The 15585-nt window shown below is 44.7% G+C and overlaps 1 protein-coding gene across 2 annotated transcripts in view; it reads right to left on the bottom strand.

Annotated features, from left to right (window-relative positions):
* The window catches only part of LOC147423907 (uncharacterized), a 106551-nt gene extending 92373 nt beyond the window's left edge, over nt 1-14178 (bottom strand). Inside the window, exon 1 of one of the 2 annotated variants that reach the window (XM_086501017.1) lies at nt 13997-14178. In XM_086501017.1, coding sequence (XP_086357143.1) covers nt 13997-14012 — 16 coding nt within the window. In that variant the 5' untranslated portion in view covers nt 14013-14178. The remainder of the gene's footprint in view (nt 1-13996) is intronic. The other variant, XM_086501018.1, reaches the window with a different exon arrangement.
* Nucleotides 14179-15585: the final 1407 nt, after the last annotated feature.

Here is a 15585-nt window from a genome sequence, read left to right as displayed (position 1 = left end):
GGTCATCTCGGGCCCTTGCAAAATTCTGCTCTCATAGGCTACTACCCTACCATCTTGCATTAGCACTGCACCAATGCTACTACCACAGGCATCACACTGGACCACAAATGACTTCCTAAGATCTGGCAACACAATGACTGGATCTGAAGTCATCTTTCCCTTTAAGAGATTAAAAGCTGAAATCTCTTTCTGTGTCCATCTAAAGGTGACTGCCTTCTTTTGAAGAGCATGTAAAGGTGAAGCAATCTCAGCGAAATTTCGGATAAACCTTCTGTAATAGGAGCATAGTCCGAAGAAACTTCGGACATCGTGCACCGTCTTCAAATGTGGCCATGACTTGATCGCTTCAACTTTTGCAGGATCCATTCTGACACCATCCTTTGAGACAATGTGTCCCAGAAAGTGAATCTCTTCCAGAAAAAATTCACTTTTCTTTGCATTGATGAGCAACCTATGACTGCGTAGCTCTTTGAACACAATGGCCAAGTGATGCCTATGCTCCTCTTCATTCTTTGAGTAGACTATCATGTCATCAAAGAATGTACCAACAAACTGCTGGTGTGGACGGAAAATTCTGTCCATCATCCTATTGAACGTAGCAGGAGCATTTGTGAGACCAAAGGGCATCACTAGAAATTCGTAAAGGCCAAACGTCGTTCTAAAAGCAGTCTTGTGCACATCCTCTGATCTAATGCGGATCTGATGGTACCCACTCTTTAGATCTATCCTACTAAACATAGCTGCTCCTTCTAATTTGTCCATAATATCATCAATTCTAGGTATAGGGAACCTATTCTTGATGGTATTCTTGTTCAGTGCACGGTAGTAGATGCACATACGCCATGAGCCATCTTTTTTCTGCACCAACAACACTGGAGAACAGAATGGGGATGAATTGGGCTGAATCAGCCCCTTTTCTAACAGCTCCTGTACTTGGCCCATTATCTCTTTCTGTTGAACCGCACTAACCCAGTACGGAGGCTTATTTGGTGGGCTACTGCCTGGCACCAAGTCTATCGCATGGTCCTCGGGTCTCTCTGGCGGTAATTGAGACGGTAATGAATCGGAAAAAGTCACTATACTGTTGTAAAAACATTGACCTTTCTTTATCTAGCACAGATAAACTTGATTCATCACAATCTGACACTTCACGTGCAAAAACCAAGTACGCAGAAAGGTGCTTTTTCATTACAGAAGTAATAGCAGAAGCTGATACAGTGGGAATAGACTCCCCTTCAAGCTTTACATCCAGAATGTGAGTCTTTCCCCTGCTCTGTACAGTGATCTTTTTGTTGTAGGCATCCATGATTCCCTGTACACGAAACAACCAAGGAATACCTAACAACACATTACATTCGTCCAGTGGCATGATGTAAAATTCTTCAGCATCTACATAGGACTGGATATGTAGGCGCAACTTTCCAATGATGGGTGTCACAGCCTCTGTATGGCCAGGACATGCCAAACCTGCCTCTGCTGTATACCCCATCTCTTCAGGTCTGATTCCCAACTTTGAAGCCAATTCTGGGGAAATGAAGTTGGCTTTGGCACCTGGATCAAAGAAGATAAGGACTGTTTGATCCCTGACCTTTCCCCATGCTCTGCAAAGCTCACTTGCATCTAAATTTGGCTTATCGCCCACCATATCTGGCACTAGACCAGCAATGGGCTTCTTTCCTTTCTTGTCTTCCTTGTCTTCAGAATCAGCTGGCCTTTTCTTTGTAGGACAATTGTAAGCAATGTGGCCAGGCTGCTCACAGATAAAGCATTTGTTCTCTGACCTCAGGACCTTCTTTTGCTCTTCCGACTTGCGAGGAAAACGTCTTTTCCATTTCTTCGTTGGTCCCTTTTCTGATTCAGCCGAAGCTTTGCCTTTCCCTGCATTGGCTGGCTCCTGAGTCCCTTTTGGAGCCTCATTGGGAACGTGCTTCTTCGCTGAATTTTTCTTGGTTGATCCTTCCTTGACGCCAGTGTTGAATTCACAATCTTCTCCCTTGAGCAAACCATTGCCAGTGTTTGCTACCTCGATGAGCTGCATCAAAGTAGTGACTTTGGTCTTCGTGCAGTACTTTCTCAATCCTTTGGGTAGGCCACAACAGTATTTTTCGATCTGTTCTGTCAATGACACAAACCTATAGGAAGTTACTGGAAGTAGAGCTTTCCAAAACTTCCGATTGTAGTCATCCAGATTCTTGCAAGTAGCAGCATTAAGCTGGTGCCATTCTGTCATGACATCTGCTTCAAAGTCATCAGATAACCATGCTGCTGCAAAAATCTGCTTAAAGTAAATCCATGTGGACAGAGCTTGCCCTTGAAGCAATAAAGTTGTCCACCATTGTCCCGCATTCCCTGTCAAGAAAGTGGCTGCCTTGCGGACCTTTGAAGCCTCTGTAAAGTTTCCCCCTGCATAGGCCTTGTCAAACTGCTGGAGGAATGAGAGAGCCTTCTTCCTGTCATCAAACCCTGTAAAGGTCGTGAAAGTCACACCTTTGCCACCTTCTTTGTACGGAGTTGGCCTCTCCAGCAACGTCAAATTGTCATATGGAAGTGACTGAAACATGGGAACACTGTTAGGGTTCATTTGTGTTCCCTGACCGCAATTAAGTTGACCTAGAAATGCCATATTTAGCTACTGATTTGTAATTCCAGCCATACCAAAATTTGCCTGTGGCATCCCAAATTGGCCCTGAGTGCTTTGAAACCCTGGTAGCATGCCCGTGACACCATACATGGGGTTAGGCATCATCGTTTGAGCACCTCCGAACACTGTTCCCGGCGTGTAAAACTGATTTCCAGGTGCATGTGTCACCAGTGTGTGACTACTATCTATCCTTTTTGTTGATTTCTTTCTTATTATCTATTTACTTTCACTTTTTGGAAACACCCCTCGGGAAATCTAACTGCCCTGCATTGCATAGCTAGTGTGGAACTGTCCAGAGGGAGTCCAGGCCTGAGGGCAAGAGAGCACTAAGGTTGGACAAGGACTATGGTTAGCCAAGTGGGGTCATTGACTAGCCAAAGTGGAATCCTTTGCTACAGAGGCTACATTTCAGTTTTGGATGTGGCCGCAGTGTACAAAGAGGGTCGGATGACCTAGAAAGATACAATGGCAGCATCTCCTAAAATTTAGGGAACTGCTATTTTGGGACCTGAAAATGTCTTCGCGTCATTACGTGCAGTTTGACATGGGGATCATTTTGTTACTCTGTGGCCAAGTCAACAGAGGCTGCAGGTGAGATATTTTTAGACCCGAGGGTCTAAAGCGGGAAAATGCACAAATGAGTGACACTTGGCACTCTGAGGCCAGTTTACTACTTATAGAGAAGGCAAAAACGTGATTTATAGCTGGGAGGCTCATTTTGCAAGTCTCTGTCACAGGTTAAGAGCTATGGAGTGCTTGCTTTCCCTCTTATGCACAGTGCGGTGCCAGGAGTGATGCCCTGCACGCTACGCACTGCCCTCTCTCTCCCCTTTGGCAGTATGTTATGCCCCTCTAGTGGGCTCTTCATTTGACCAATGTATAGTTGTGTGGGTTCATGCGCGATTGCCGAGGCAAGAGCCTCTTGCACAGGTACTGGATTAGCTAGCGGCTAATCCCCCCGCAGGTACAGGTGAATTCGGAGAGGTTTCACGCCAGAAATCTCGTCCGATTCAAAGGGCAAGTAGCCCTACAGGTGCGGGAGCTCGAGGACTTGCTAGGGATGCGACCGGCACGCGAAACGGAGCCCGAAACAGTGAATTACAGCCTGCTGTGTATTTTTGCAGGTTTAGGGTTTTGGCCCTAAACGGACCCTAATACCCCCAGGAGGTTCGGGGATGCAAGGGGACCGCTGTACAGGCGATCTGGCGCATTTTCAGGGCTGAAAACAGAGAATCCAGCGTGCTGCAGATTCTCGCCAGGTTTTGCAAAGTGCCCGTATGCGTCGGGAAAGTCAGTCAATGCGTGGGAATACTGACCGTGAAGGGTTCTAGTACAGTTATGCTGCCGAAATCGGGCTGGAACAGTGGAAATTCAGCCGAGTTTGTGCGGGGCAGCTTGTAGGAACCACAGCGTTTATTCCCTCTTTTGAACAATAAAGAAATACCGAAAGGGGCGCCTAAGTTAGGGGCCAATCTGGTGTCTGTCCACTCATACAGGTGCAATCTAGCAGCCTGTATCCCTCTCCCCTTTGTTGTGTCTTGAAAGTACAGGTAAAATAGACGACTAATAATGGGTGAAAGCTAAATCAAGGTTTAAAGTAAAGTCTACCGCCCTTTTTGGATTGAACAGGCCGGTTTCATGGTTCCATCGACGGGATTAAATCACTTTTTTCCATAGAAGTGAGCCTTGGTCAGTTTTGGGCTTGAAGACACAGGGGATCATAGACCAGACACAGGGAATTGTAATTATGGCTGACAGACCAGATGATGTGACTGAAGAGGTTTCCTCTTCACAGGGTCAACAGACACATGAAGTGGGTGAGTCCTCAAGACCACCACAGACTGATGATGATATATTGAGGACCCAGTTGGCTACTGCTGTGGCTATGTTCACACAAGTAATGCAGAACCCAAGGTTTTTAGCCTTTCTGCAACCTCCTGTTCCGTCTCAGCAAGTTGGGTCACTGGATCATATTCAAAAGCCTGTTAAGGCTCGAGCACAGGTGATTCATACCGCACAGTCAATGGAAACACCTGTACACTTGACGGAGAACATGCAGTCTCCACAACGTATGCCTAAGGTGCAAGAACAGGTGGCTGAGATGCCAGTTTTTCAAGCTGTACCAATTCAGCCCGCCACCTTTCAGCAGCCTATAGCTGATTCTAATGGGCAGGGAAGCAACCTACAGGCTATGCAACAGGTCTTCCCACCACCTTCAGTACACCCTGGCTATTTTGGAGGTGGATCGGTATTTCAGAGCATGGCTGGTCATGCACCTGGAAATCAGTTTTATACGCCAGGAACAGTGTTTGCGGGTGCTCAAACGATGATGCCTAACCCCATGTACAGTGTCATGGGTATGCAACCAGGGTTTCAAAGCACTCAGGGACAATTTGGGATGCCACAAGCAAATTTTGGTATGGCTGGAATTACAAATCAGCAGCCAAATATGGCATTTCCAGGTCAAGTTAATAGCGGCCAAGGAACACAGATGAACCCTATTAGTGTTCCCATGTTTCAGTCACTTCCATATGACAATTTAACGCCGCTGGAGAGGCCAACTCCGTACAAAGAAGGTGGCAAAGGAGTGTCATTCACGACCTTTACAGGGTTTGATGACAGGAAGAAGGCTCTTTCATTCCTCCAGCAGTTTGACAAGGCCTATGCAGGGGGAAACTTTACAGAGGCTGTGACACCCATCATTGGAAAGTTGCGTCTACATATCCAGTCCTATGTAGATGCTGAAGAATTTTACATCATGCCACTGGACGGATGTGATGTGTTGTTAGGTATTCCTTGGTTGTTTCGTGTACAGGGAATCATGGATGCCTACAACAAAAAGATCACTGTACAGAGCAGGGGAAAGACTCACATTCTGGATGTAAAGCTTAAAGGGGAGTCTATTCCTACTGTATCAGCTTCTGCTATTACTTCTGTAATGAAAAAGCATCTTTCTGCGTACTTGGTTTTTGCACGTGAAGTGTCAGATTGTGATGAATCAAATTTATCTGTGCTAGATAAAGAAAGGTCAATGTTTTTACAACAGTATAGTGACTGTTTTTCCGATTCATTACCGTCTCAATTACCGCCAGAGAGACCCGAGGACCATGCGATAGATTTGGTGCCAGGCTGTAGCCCACCAAATAAGCCTCCGTACAGGGTTAGTGCGGCTCAGCAGAAAGAGATAATGGGCCAAGTACAGGAGCTGTTAGAAAAAGGGCTGATTCAGCCCAGTTCATCTCCATTCTGTTCTCCAGTGTTGTTGGTGCAGAAAAAGGATGGCTCATGGCGTATGTGCATCGACTACCGTGCACTGAACAAGAATACCATCAAGAATAGGTTCCCTATACCTAGAATTGATGATATTATGGACAAATTAGAAGGAGCAGCTATGTTTAGCAGGATAGATCTAAAGAGTGGGTATCATCAGATCCGCATTAGATCAGAGGATGTGCACAAGACTGCTTTTAGAACAACGTTTGGCCTTTACGAATTTTTAGTGATGCCCTTTGGTCTCACAAATGCTCCTGCTACGTTTAATAGGATGATGGACAGAATTTTCCGTCCACACCAGCAGTTTGTTGGTACGTTCTTTGATGACATGATAGTCTATTCAAAGAATAAAGAGGAGCATAGGCATCACTTGGCCATTGTGTTCAAAGAGCTACGCAGTCATAGGTTGCTCATCAATGCAAAGAAAAGTGAGTTTTTTCTGGAAGAGATTCACTTTCTGGGACACATTGTCTCAAAGGACGGTGTCAGAATGGATCCTGCAAAAGTCGAAGCGATCAAGTCATGGCCAAATTTGAAGACGGTGCATGATGTCCGAAGCTTTTTGGGACTATGCTCCTATTACAGAAGGTTTATTCGAAATTTCGCTGAGATTGCTTCACCTTTACATGCTCTTCAAAAGAAGGCAGTCACCTTCAGATGGACACAGAAAGAGATTTCAGCTTTTAATCTCTTAAAGGAAAAGATGACTTCAGATCCAGTCATTGTGTTGCCGGATCTTAGGAAGTCATTTGTGGTCCAGTGTGATGCCTGCGGTAGTAGCATTGGTGCAGTGCTAATGCAAGATGGCAGGGTAGTAGCCTATGAGAGCAGAATTTTGCAAGGGCCAGAGATGACCATGCAGGTCTATGAGAAAGAGTTACTGGCTGTGATTCATGCGCTCTTAAGTTGGAAACACTACCTGCTAGGTGCAGACTTTGTTGTCCAAACGGATCATCAGACCTTGCGATACTTCTTGACACAGACAAAGTTATCTGAGAAGCATATGCGATGGGCAAATATCTTGTCCATGTTCCATTTTCAGATTGTGCATGTGGAAGGCAAGAAGAACGTTGTGGCTGATGCCTTGTCTAGGAAGCCACAAATTTCAGCTGTGTCAATTCCTTATCATCATGAACTTGATGATATGAGAGAACAGTATGCAAATGATGAAGATTTTGCAAGGGTCTTCGAGCAACTAATGGATGGACAACGTCATGAACACTATCTTCTTAAAGACGGGTTCATGATGATGCATGGCAGATTGTGTGTCACAAAGCCATTGCGACGCAAAGTTATGGAAGAGAGTCATGTCCCACCGTATGCAGGGCATCGTGGTATCGATGCTACAGTTAAAGCGGTAGAGACATTCTTCTATTGGCCTACATTGAGAAGGGATGTGGATGCCTTTGTGCGAGAATGCCTAATATGCCAAAAGGTCAAGTTTGACAGGCAAAAGGCACCAGGGTTATTGCAACCACTACCTATTCCAGATAAACCATGGGAAAGTATTGCTATGGATTTTATCTTTGATCTTCCGAGAACGCAGACAGGAAATGATGGTATTTGGACCATTATTTGCAGATTCAGCAAACAGGCTCATTTTATTCCTGTCAGGAAGAAGATAAAGCCAGATCAGATGGCACGCTTGTTTATGAGCAATATTTTCAAGTATCATGGCATGCCACAGTCGATTATTAGCGACCGTGATCCACGCATGACTAGTTTGTTCTGGAGAGGCTTGTTTGAGAATATGGGTACCACGCTCAAATTCTCTTCGTCATTTCATCCTCAAACAGATGGGCAGTCAGAAGAGGCAAATTCTACTGTCCTAGATCTGCTGAAGTGCTATGTGTCAGAGCATAAAGGAAGGTGGGAGCAGTATTTGCCATTGGTGGAGTATGCATACAATAATACAGTGCATTCATCAACTGGCAAGGCACCCTTTGAGATAGTTGAAGGTGGCAAGAAAGTTCCTCCCATACTGCATACAAAGGACAAGATATTTGAAGCAGATAAGTATGTTCAAGACATGGATGAAATGTACAAGAAGGTCAAAGTGGCCTTAGAAAGGACTCAGGCAAAGCAAAAGAAAGCAGCTGATCGTCACCGTCGTGAAGTGGTATATTCACTTGGTGATTGGGTGCTTTTACGCTTTGAAAAGGCAAGGTTAAAGAAGATGAAGGGCAAGGAAAGAGTGTTTCCAAAGCTCAGCATGCGTTACTATGGGCCTTTTCAAGTGTGCGACATAATCAGTGATGTTGCATATAGGCTGAAATTGCCTGACAGTTGGAAGATTCACAATGCGTTTCATGTGAGTCTTCTCAGACCCTATGTGGGTGATGTGCCAGAAGATATGCCAGCTGAAGATCAGCCGGAAGTCGAGGAACTTGACGAGATCTTGGTCCCTGAACAGATTTTGGCACACAAAGAAAGGAAAGTGAAAGGCAAGGTTGCTAGGCGTTACTTGGTAAAGTTCAGAAACTATCCACCAATGGATGCTAAGTGGATGGAAGAAGGTGAACTTGCAGAGTCACCAACTGTGTTATCACTCTACCTGGAAGCCTTCGATTTGCAACCTACCTTGACCCCTTGAGTTTCAAAGCTACATGGATTGTCAGTGTGACAATGGCTTCTGAAACAAATGATGTACATGGTATTTAAAGTGAGCTCAAATGAAATACCTGTTACATGAATGTTAGAGCTGTACAGATTGTCAGTTTGGCAATTGCTCTTATGGAATGTCCAAAAGTTTGGTTAGTGCTATAGAAGTGAGTATTTCTTGTCAGTTTGTCAAGGATACAATGATTGCTTCTATTCAGGAGTACATGTGTAACTGCATTCTTAAACTGTCGGTTTGGGTATGCTCGAAAGTGTTACGGGATCCAACGTGTACTATAAGACAGTGGCAAAATGTGCAGCTACCATTTTGTCATTGGAAAGTTAGTGACTCAAAGCAATGGCAGAGTGCGAAGCTACCACTATGTCATTGGGACAGGGTTCACACGCAGGCAATACATGAGTCGACGAGGTGTTGAATACACCAGGGTTGACAATGAGCATGTATGTTTCGTATATGTGTCGACAGGTGTTGAATACATCAGTGTTGACAGTAAGCATGTACGACATAGATGCAAACGAGGACGTTTGAGATTTCAGGAGGGGGGTATGTCACCAGTGTGTGACTACTATCTATCCTTTTTGTTGATTTCTTTCTTATTATCTATTTACTTTCACTTTTTGGAAACACCCCTCGGGAAATCTAACTGCCCTGCATTGCATAGCTAGTGTGGAACTGTCCAGAGGGAGTCCAGGCCTGAGGGCAAGAGAGCACTAAGGTTGGACAAGGACTATGGTTAGCCAAGTGGGGTCATTGACTAGCCAAAGTGGAATCCTTTGCTACAGAGGCTACATTTCAGTTTTGGATGTGGCCGCAGTGTACAAAGAGGGTCGGATGACCTAGAAAGATACAATGGCAGCATCTCCTAAAATTTAGGGAACTGCTATTTTGGGACCTGAAAATGTCTTCGCGTCATTACGTGCAGTTTGACATGGGGATCATTTTGTTACTCTGTGGCCAAGTCAACAGAGGCTGCAGGTGAGATATTTTTAGACCCGAGGGTCTAAAGCGGGAAAATGCACAAATGAGTGACACTTGGCACTCTGAGGCCAGTTTACTACTTATAGAGAAGGCAAAAACGTGATTTATAGCTGGGAGGCTCATTTTGCAAGTCTCTGTCACAGGTTAAGAGCTATGGAGTGCTTGCTTTCCCTCTTATGCACAGTGCGGTGCCAGGAGTGATGCCCTGCACGCTACGCACTGCCCTCTCTCTCCCCTTTGGCAGTATGTTATGCCCCTCTAGTGGGCTCTTCATTTGACCAATGTATAGTTGTGTGGGTTCATGCGCGATTGCCGAGGCAAGAGCCTCTTGCACAGGTACTGGATTAGCTAGCGGCTAATCCCCCCGCAGGTACAGGTGAATTCGGAGAGGTTTCACGCCAGAAATCTCGTCCGATTCAAAGGGCAAGTAGCCCTACAGGTGCGGGAGCTCGAGGACTTGCTAGGGATGCGACCGGCACGCGAAACGGAGCCCGAAACAGTGAATTACAGCCTGCTGTGTATTTTTGCAGGTTTAGGGTTTTGGCCCTAAACGGACCCTAATACCCCCAGGAGGTTCGGGGATGCAAGGGGACCGCTGTACAGGCGATCTGGCGCATTTTCAGGGCTGAAAACAGAGAATCCAGCGTGCTGCAGATTCTCGCCAGGTTTTGCAAAGTGCCCGTATGCGTCGGGAAAGTCAGTCAATGCGTGGGAATACTGACCGTGAAGGGTTCTAGTACAGTTATGCTGCCGAAATCGGGCTGGAACAGTGGAAATTCAGCCGAGTTTGTGCGGGGCAGCTTGTAGGAACCACAGCGTTTATTCCCTCTTTTGAACAATAAAGAAATACCGAAAGGGGCGCCTAAGTTAGGGGCCAATCTGGTGTCTGTCCACTCATACAGGTGCAATCTAGCAGCCTGTATCCCTCTCCCCTTTGTTGTGTCTTGAAAGTACAGGTAAAATAGACGACTAATAATGGGTGAAAGCTAAATCAAGGTTTAAAGTAAAGTCTACCGCCCTTTTTGGATTGAACAGGCCGGTTTCAGCATGACCAGCCATGCTCTGGAATACCGATCCACCTCCAAAATAGCCAGGGTGTACTGAAGGTGGTGGAAAGACTTGTTGCATAGCCTGTAGGTTGCTTCCCTGCCCATTAGAACCAGCTATAGGCTGCTGAAAGGTGGCGGGCTGAACTGGTACAGCTTGAAAGACTGGCATTTCAGCCACCTGTTCTTGCACCTTAGGCACAGGTTGTGGAGACTGCATGTTCTCCGTCAAGTGTACAGGTGTTTCCATTGACTGTGGAGTATGAATCACTTGTGCTTGAGCCTTAACAGGCTTTTGAATATGATCCAGTGACCCAACTTGCTGGGGCGGAACAGGAGGTTGCAGAAAGGCTAAAAACCTCGGGTTCTGCATTACTTGTGTGAACATAGCCATAGCAGTAGCCAACTGGGTCCTTAATATATCATCATCCGTCTGTGGTGGTCTTGAAGACTCACCCACTTCATGTGTCTGTTGACCCTTCGAAGAGGAAACCTCTTCAATCACATCATCTGGTCTGTCAGCCATAATTGCAATTCCCTGTGTCTGGTCTATAATCCCCTGTGTCTTCAAGCCCAAACTGACCAAGGCTCACTTCTATGGGAAAAAGTGATTTAATCCCGTCGATGGAACCATGAAACCGGCCTGTTCAATCCAAAAAGGGCGGTAGATTTTACTTCAAACCTTGATTTAGCTTTCACCCATTATTAGTTGTCTATTCTGCCTGTACTTTCAAGACACAACAAAGGGGAGGGGGATACAGGCTCCTAGACTGCACTTGTATGAGTAGACCGACACCAGATTGGCCCCTAACTTAGGCGCCCCTTTCGGTATTTCTTTATTGCTTAAAAGAGAGAATAAACGTTGTGGTTCCCTACAAGCTGCCCCGCACAAGCTTGGCTGAATTTCAACTGTTCCGGACCGATTTCGGCAGCATAATGTACTAGGACTCTTCACAGTCATTATTCCCACGCATTGAATGACTTTCCCGACGCATACGGGCACTTTGCAAAACCTGGCAAGAATCTGCAGCACGCTGAATTCTCTGTTTTCAGTCCCGAAAATGCGCCAGATCACCTGTACAGCGGTCCCCTCGCGTCCCCGAACCTCTTGGGGGTATTAGGGACCGTTTAGGACCAAAACCCTAAACCTGCAAAAATACACAGCAGGCTGTAATTTACTGTTTTGGGCTCCGTTTCGCGTGCCGGTCGCATCCGTAGCAAGTCCTCGAGCTCCCGCACCTGTAGGGCTACTTGCCCTTTGAATCGAACGAGATTTCTGGTGTGAAACCTCTCCGAATTCACCTGTACCTGCGGGGGATTAGCCGCTAGCTAATCCAGTACCTGTGTAAGAGGCTCTTGCCTCGGCAATCGCCCATGAACCCACACAACTGTACATTGGTCAACTGAAAAACCCACTAGAGGGGCATAACATACTGCCAGAGAGGAGAGAGAGAGGGCAGTGCGTAGCGTACAGGGCATCACTCCTGGCACCGCACTGTACTCCATAGCTCTTAACCTGTGACAAAATCTGAAAATGAGCCTCTCCCAGCTTCAAATTCAGCGCCACTTCTTGTTGCATGAGGAAAGTACACCAGAAGGTGCCACTTGGCACATTTACAAGCATTTTCTCGTTTCGGGGTTGCCGCCTAAAAATCTCCCAACCGGTTGCCCAGTTGACTTCACGACAGAGTAAGAAAATGTTCTCCTTGTCATTCCGGAGGTAATGACGCAAACACATTTTCAGGTCCCAAAATAGAAGTTCCCTAAATTTTAGGAGATGCTGCCATTGTATCTTTCTAGGTCATTTGACCCTCTTTGTACATTGCACCCACATCAAAAACTAAAATGTAGCCTATGTAGCAAAGGATTCCACTTTGGCTAGTCAATGACCCCACTTTGGCTAACCATAGTCCTTGTCCAACCTTAGTGCTCTCTCTTGCCCTCAGGCCTGGACTCCCTCTGGACAGTTCCACACTAGCTATGCAATGCAGGGCAGTTAGATTTCCCAAGGGGTGTTTCCAAAAAGTGAAAGTAAATAGATAATAAGAAAGAAATCAACAAAAAGGATAGATAGTAGTCACACGCTGGTGACACCGAGTTTGGCGTCTCGTAGAAGTTAATATATCTTTCTCTCTCTCAGTTTTGTTCAGTTCTATCAGTTTCTCTCACGTGTGTTGCGCTAGATCTTTGGCTTGGGGTGTCCAAGTCTATTACACCTTATAGCCTGAAAACGTGTCAAATTTGAGTGCTTGCTCACCCTCCTTAAAATCCTTGGTCTTCTCGTCTTTCTTCCCGAGATGGTCATACTAGTTCAGATAGTACTAGTCTTTCACAATTCCCTTTGATTAAGAATATGTGGTTGACCTTATTCGAGAATTAGAGACGACTATTCCTTTGGAGCAGTATGCACCTTGTGTGGAACGTGAAGATTTCTAAAATCTTTAGGAGATTTTGGGATGTACTTTACCTCGGCAGGTAAATTCTTCTCAATCTACATCATCTATCAATGCATCACTTCCACCTGTTCCCTTGGTTGCACTGATGTCCATGGGACCTTTGTCTCCTTAGATGCGCTATTACATAGTTCCAGATGCAAAAAAAAACTTCTCCAACTTCTACTTCTGTCGCTCTTCCATAGTCTTCTTTCAGGAGGTGTTTTCCGCACCATGGCCAACGAAAATCATACTTTGCAGATGCCTCTTACCTCTACAATTTCTTCTTCTATGCCACAACTACCCCACCACGACTTGGACCATTTTATCCTCCTGCACCAAGCCCTTCTCCATGTATCCAGGTTACTTTATCCTGCACCCATGTTGCTAGGCCCCACACCATTCTGAGGAGTTCAGATAGCTTGAAAGCTTTGCAATTCCTCCAATAGTTTGTCGTGAGCTCTTCAATAACAAGAATTACACAAAAGATTCCAAGCTTGCTAGAGTCGCGGTTTTCTTATTGAAAATGCTCTACAATAATAATGTGACCTTATAGCCAAACCCTCTAGATGTATCAGACGATGTAGGAGTAGTGCAGGAAGAAGAGGAGAGTAGGTTTTCCAACCATCATCTTGTAGCCAACAGGCACACATCCATAAGACCTTGAAACTTTGATACTTCTGTAATGGAGAAGAGAAGCCACAATAGCACTTCTCACACTAATCCACCAAAGTCTTTACAGATAGAACCAAGAAGGTAAGCATTTCCATGGGTAATCGATTTGAGGCCGGGAGAATATGGCAAAATCACTCTTGAACTGTGACCAACAAATCCACAAACTTTTCAGAAATTAAAACTTATATATCATGCAACGGGAAGCTCTCACAATGAACAACCACAACCAGTGCTACCAAAAAAGCAACAAGAGCTATGCGACTTGCCACAATAACATTGGCTTGCTAAAGATGTCAAACAAGCCTTAAATGGAAAAGGAGCAAGAAATTACTTGTAGGGAAGGGCATGAACGGAAGCAGAGCAATAAATCCTCTTTCACAGAGCAGCTCACATCATCCACTTCCTCTGTGGCTCCATCTGCTGCGCTACTGTACATTGTACAACAGCCTCGCTTTTGAGAAAGAATGCAGTGCTAACTCTCGAAGTACCCAAACACATTATTACCATCGTGGCTCATTCACTTTTAGTGACCGACTTATATAGGCCGATATTTAGTAGACATGAATTAGAAGACATTATAACCATGAAAAATTTAATAGACATAAAATTGAGTAGCATTATAACTAGAGTGATATAGGGCGCGTTCATACACTACGGCATCAGCATTTTGGGTGACAATGATCGGCTTATTTGGTGTTCTTGAGTGCACTTAGAACATGGAGTAAGAGAAGAGAGATAAGGCGGAACAGATGAGAGAGAGAAGAGAGAGAGGTGTAGTTAGCGCAACTCAGCCAATTTTGGTAGAGTTGAAAAGCTTCGTTTGCAATTGCAAGACAAAGGAGTTTTGAAGAAAGCAACACGCTGCCACAACCCTTGTGCAAAACGTACCATATGTATGATGCCTTTGATGGCTACAAAATTGAGAAATTGTTCTCGTTCTCCATCTAAAAATACATAAAGCATCGACGAACTTTAAAAATTGAAGTGCAGTACCGACCTAGTAATCGTGTGTTGATAGCGTCCAACTGTGCAAGATAAAGGACGTTGTTTGTGTTAAGCTACATGGAAATAATATGAATCGTTATACATTTTTACCCAATGAGATACAGAGTGAAAATGATAAACATATAGTGAACGTCATGCAAAAGTTCCACACGAAAGTATGGTGGAGAGTCTGCATTGTGGTCTCTCCAGAAATTATAAAGAACGGAAGCCATGTCGTGCCTTGTAGTCTTTATGTGTTTGTTTGTTGTCCAAACAAATGCATAGGCATGGAGGTTTGGATACATATTACATACCTTGCAGTTTTGTCGAGGTGGAGGTGTGATTTTCCATTTGAAACGTCCACTAGTGTGATATTATATGGTTCCTATGGCACATGGCACAAGAACTAAAACTCATACAAAAGACGTAGGGTATAAACTTAACTTATAGAGGAGGAAAGTATCTTTTATATGAGTATATGAATCAAAATAAATTAGAATAACAAAGTTCTCTTTTATTGGAATTGAAATTGTAGAGAATGTTTAAGAGATCAACATATGGACTCGATACATCATCTATTAGAAACGAAAGTCGTTCCATGCTTTGTAGTTCATTTCCTACTACATAGCCATGGTATTCAAGAACAAAATAATGAACGTGTATTCCTCTCTTATACTTGGGTATTCAAGTCCTTGCCACGGCCATGTCAATTTCTCTCTTGTAATTTCGTATTCAAGTCCTTGCTAGAGCCATGTTTGGCATATCCTACAATTAGCATGTTTCAAGAGACTACATTTCCAATAAAAATCTTGTTAAGAACTTTATGTGCTTTTCTAAGGGCACCAAAGCTGGCATACATATCAAACAAAGCTTCTTTTTGGATGGAATTCAACATGGTTCTTTGATGCTACACTCGTAACTTTCTCCTCTCTTTGG

This window comes from Adiantum capillus-veneris, chromosome 26, assembly GCF_014529385.1.
Source record: "Adiantum capillus-veneris isolate H3 chromosome 26, ASM1452938v2, whole genome shotgun sequence".
Taxonomy (NCBI): Eukaryota; Viridiplantae; Streptophyta; class Polypodiopsida; order Polypodiales; family Pteridaceae; genus Adiantum; species Adiantum capillus-veneris.
Note: the sequence above shows the minus strand (reverse complement) of the source record. Positions and strands in the feature narration are given on the sequence as shown.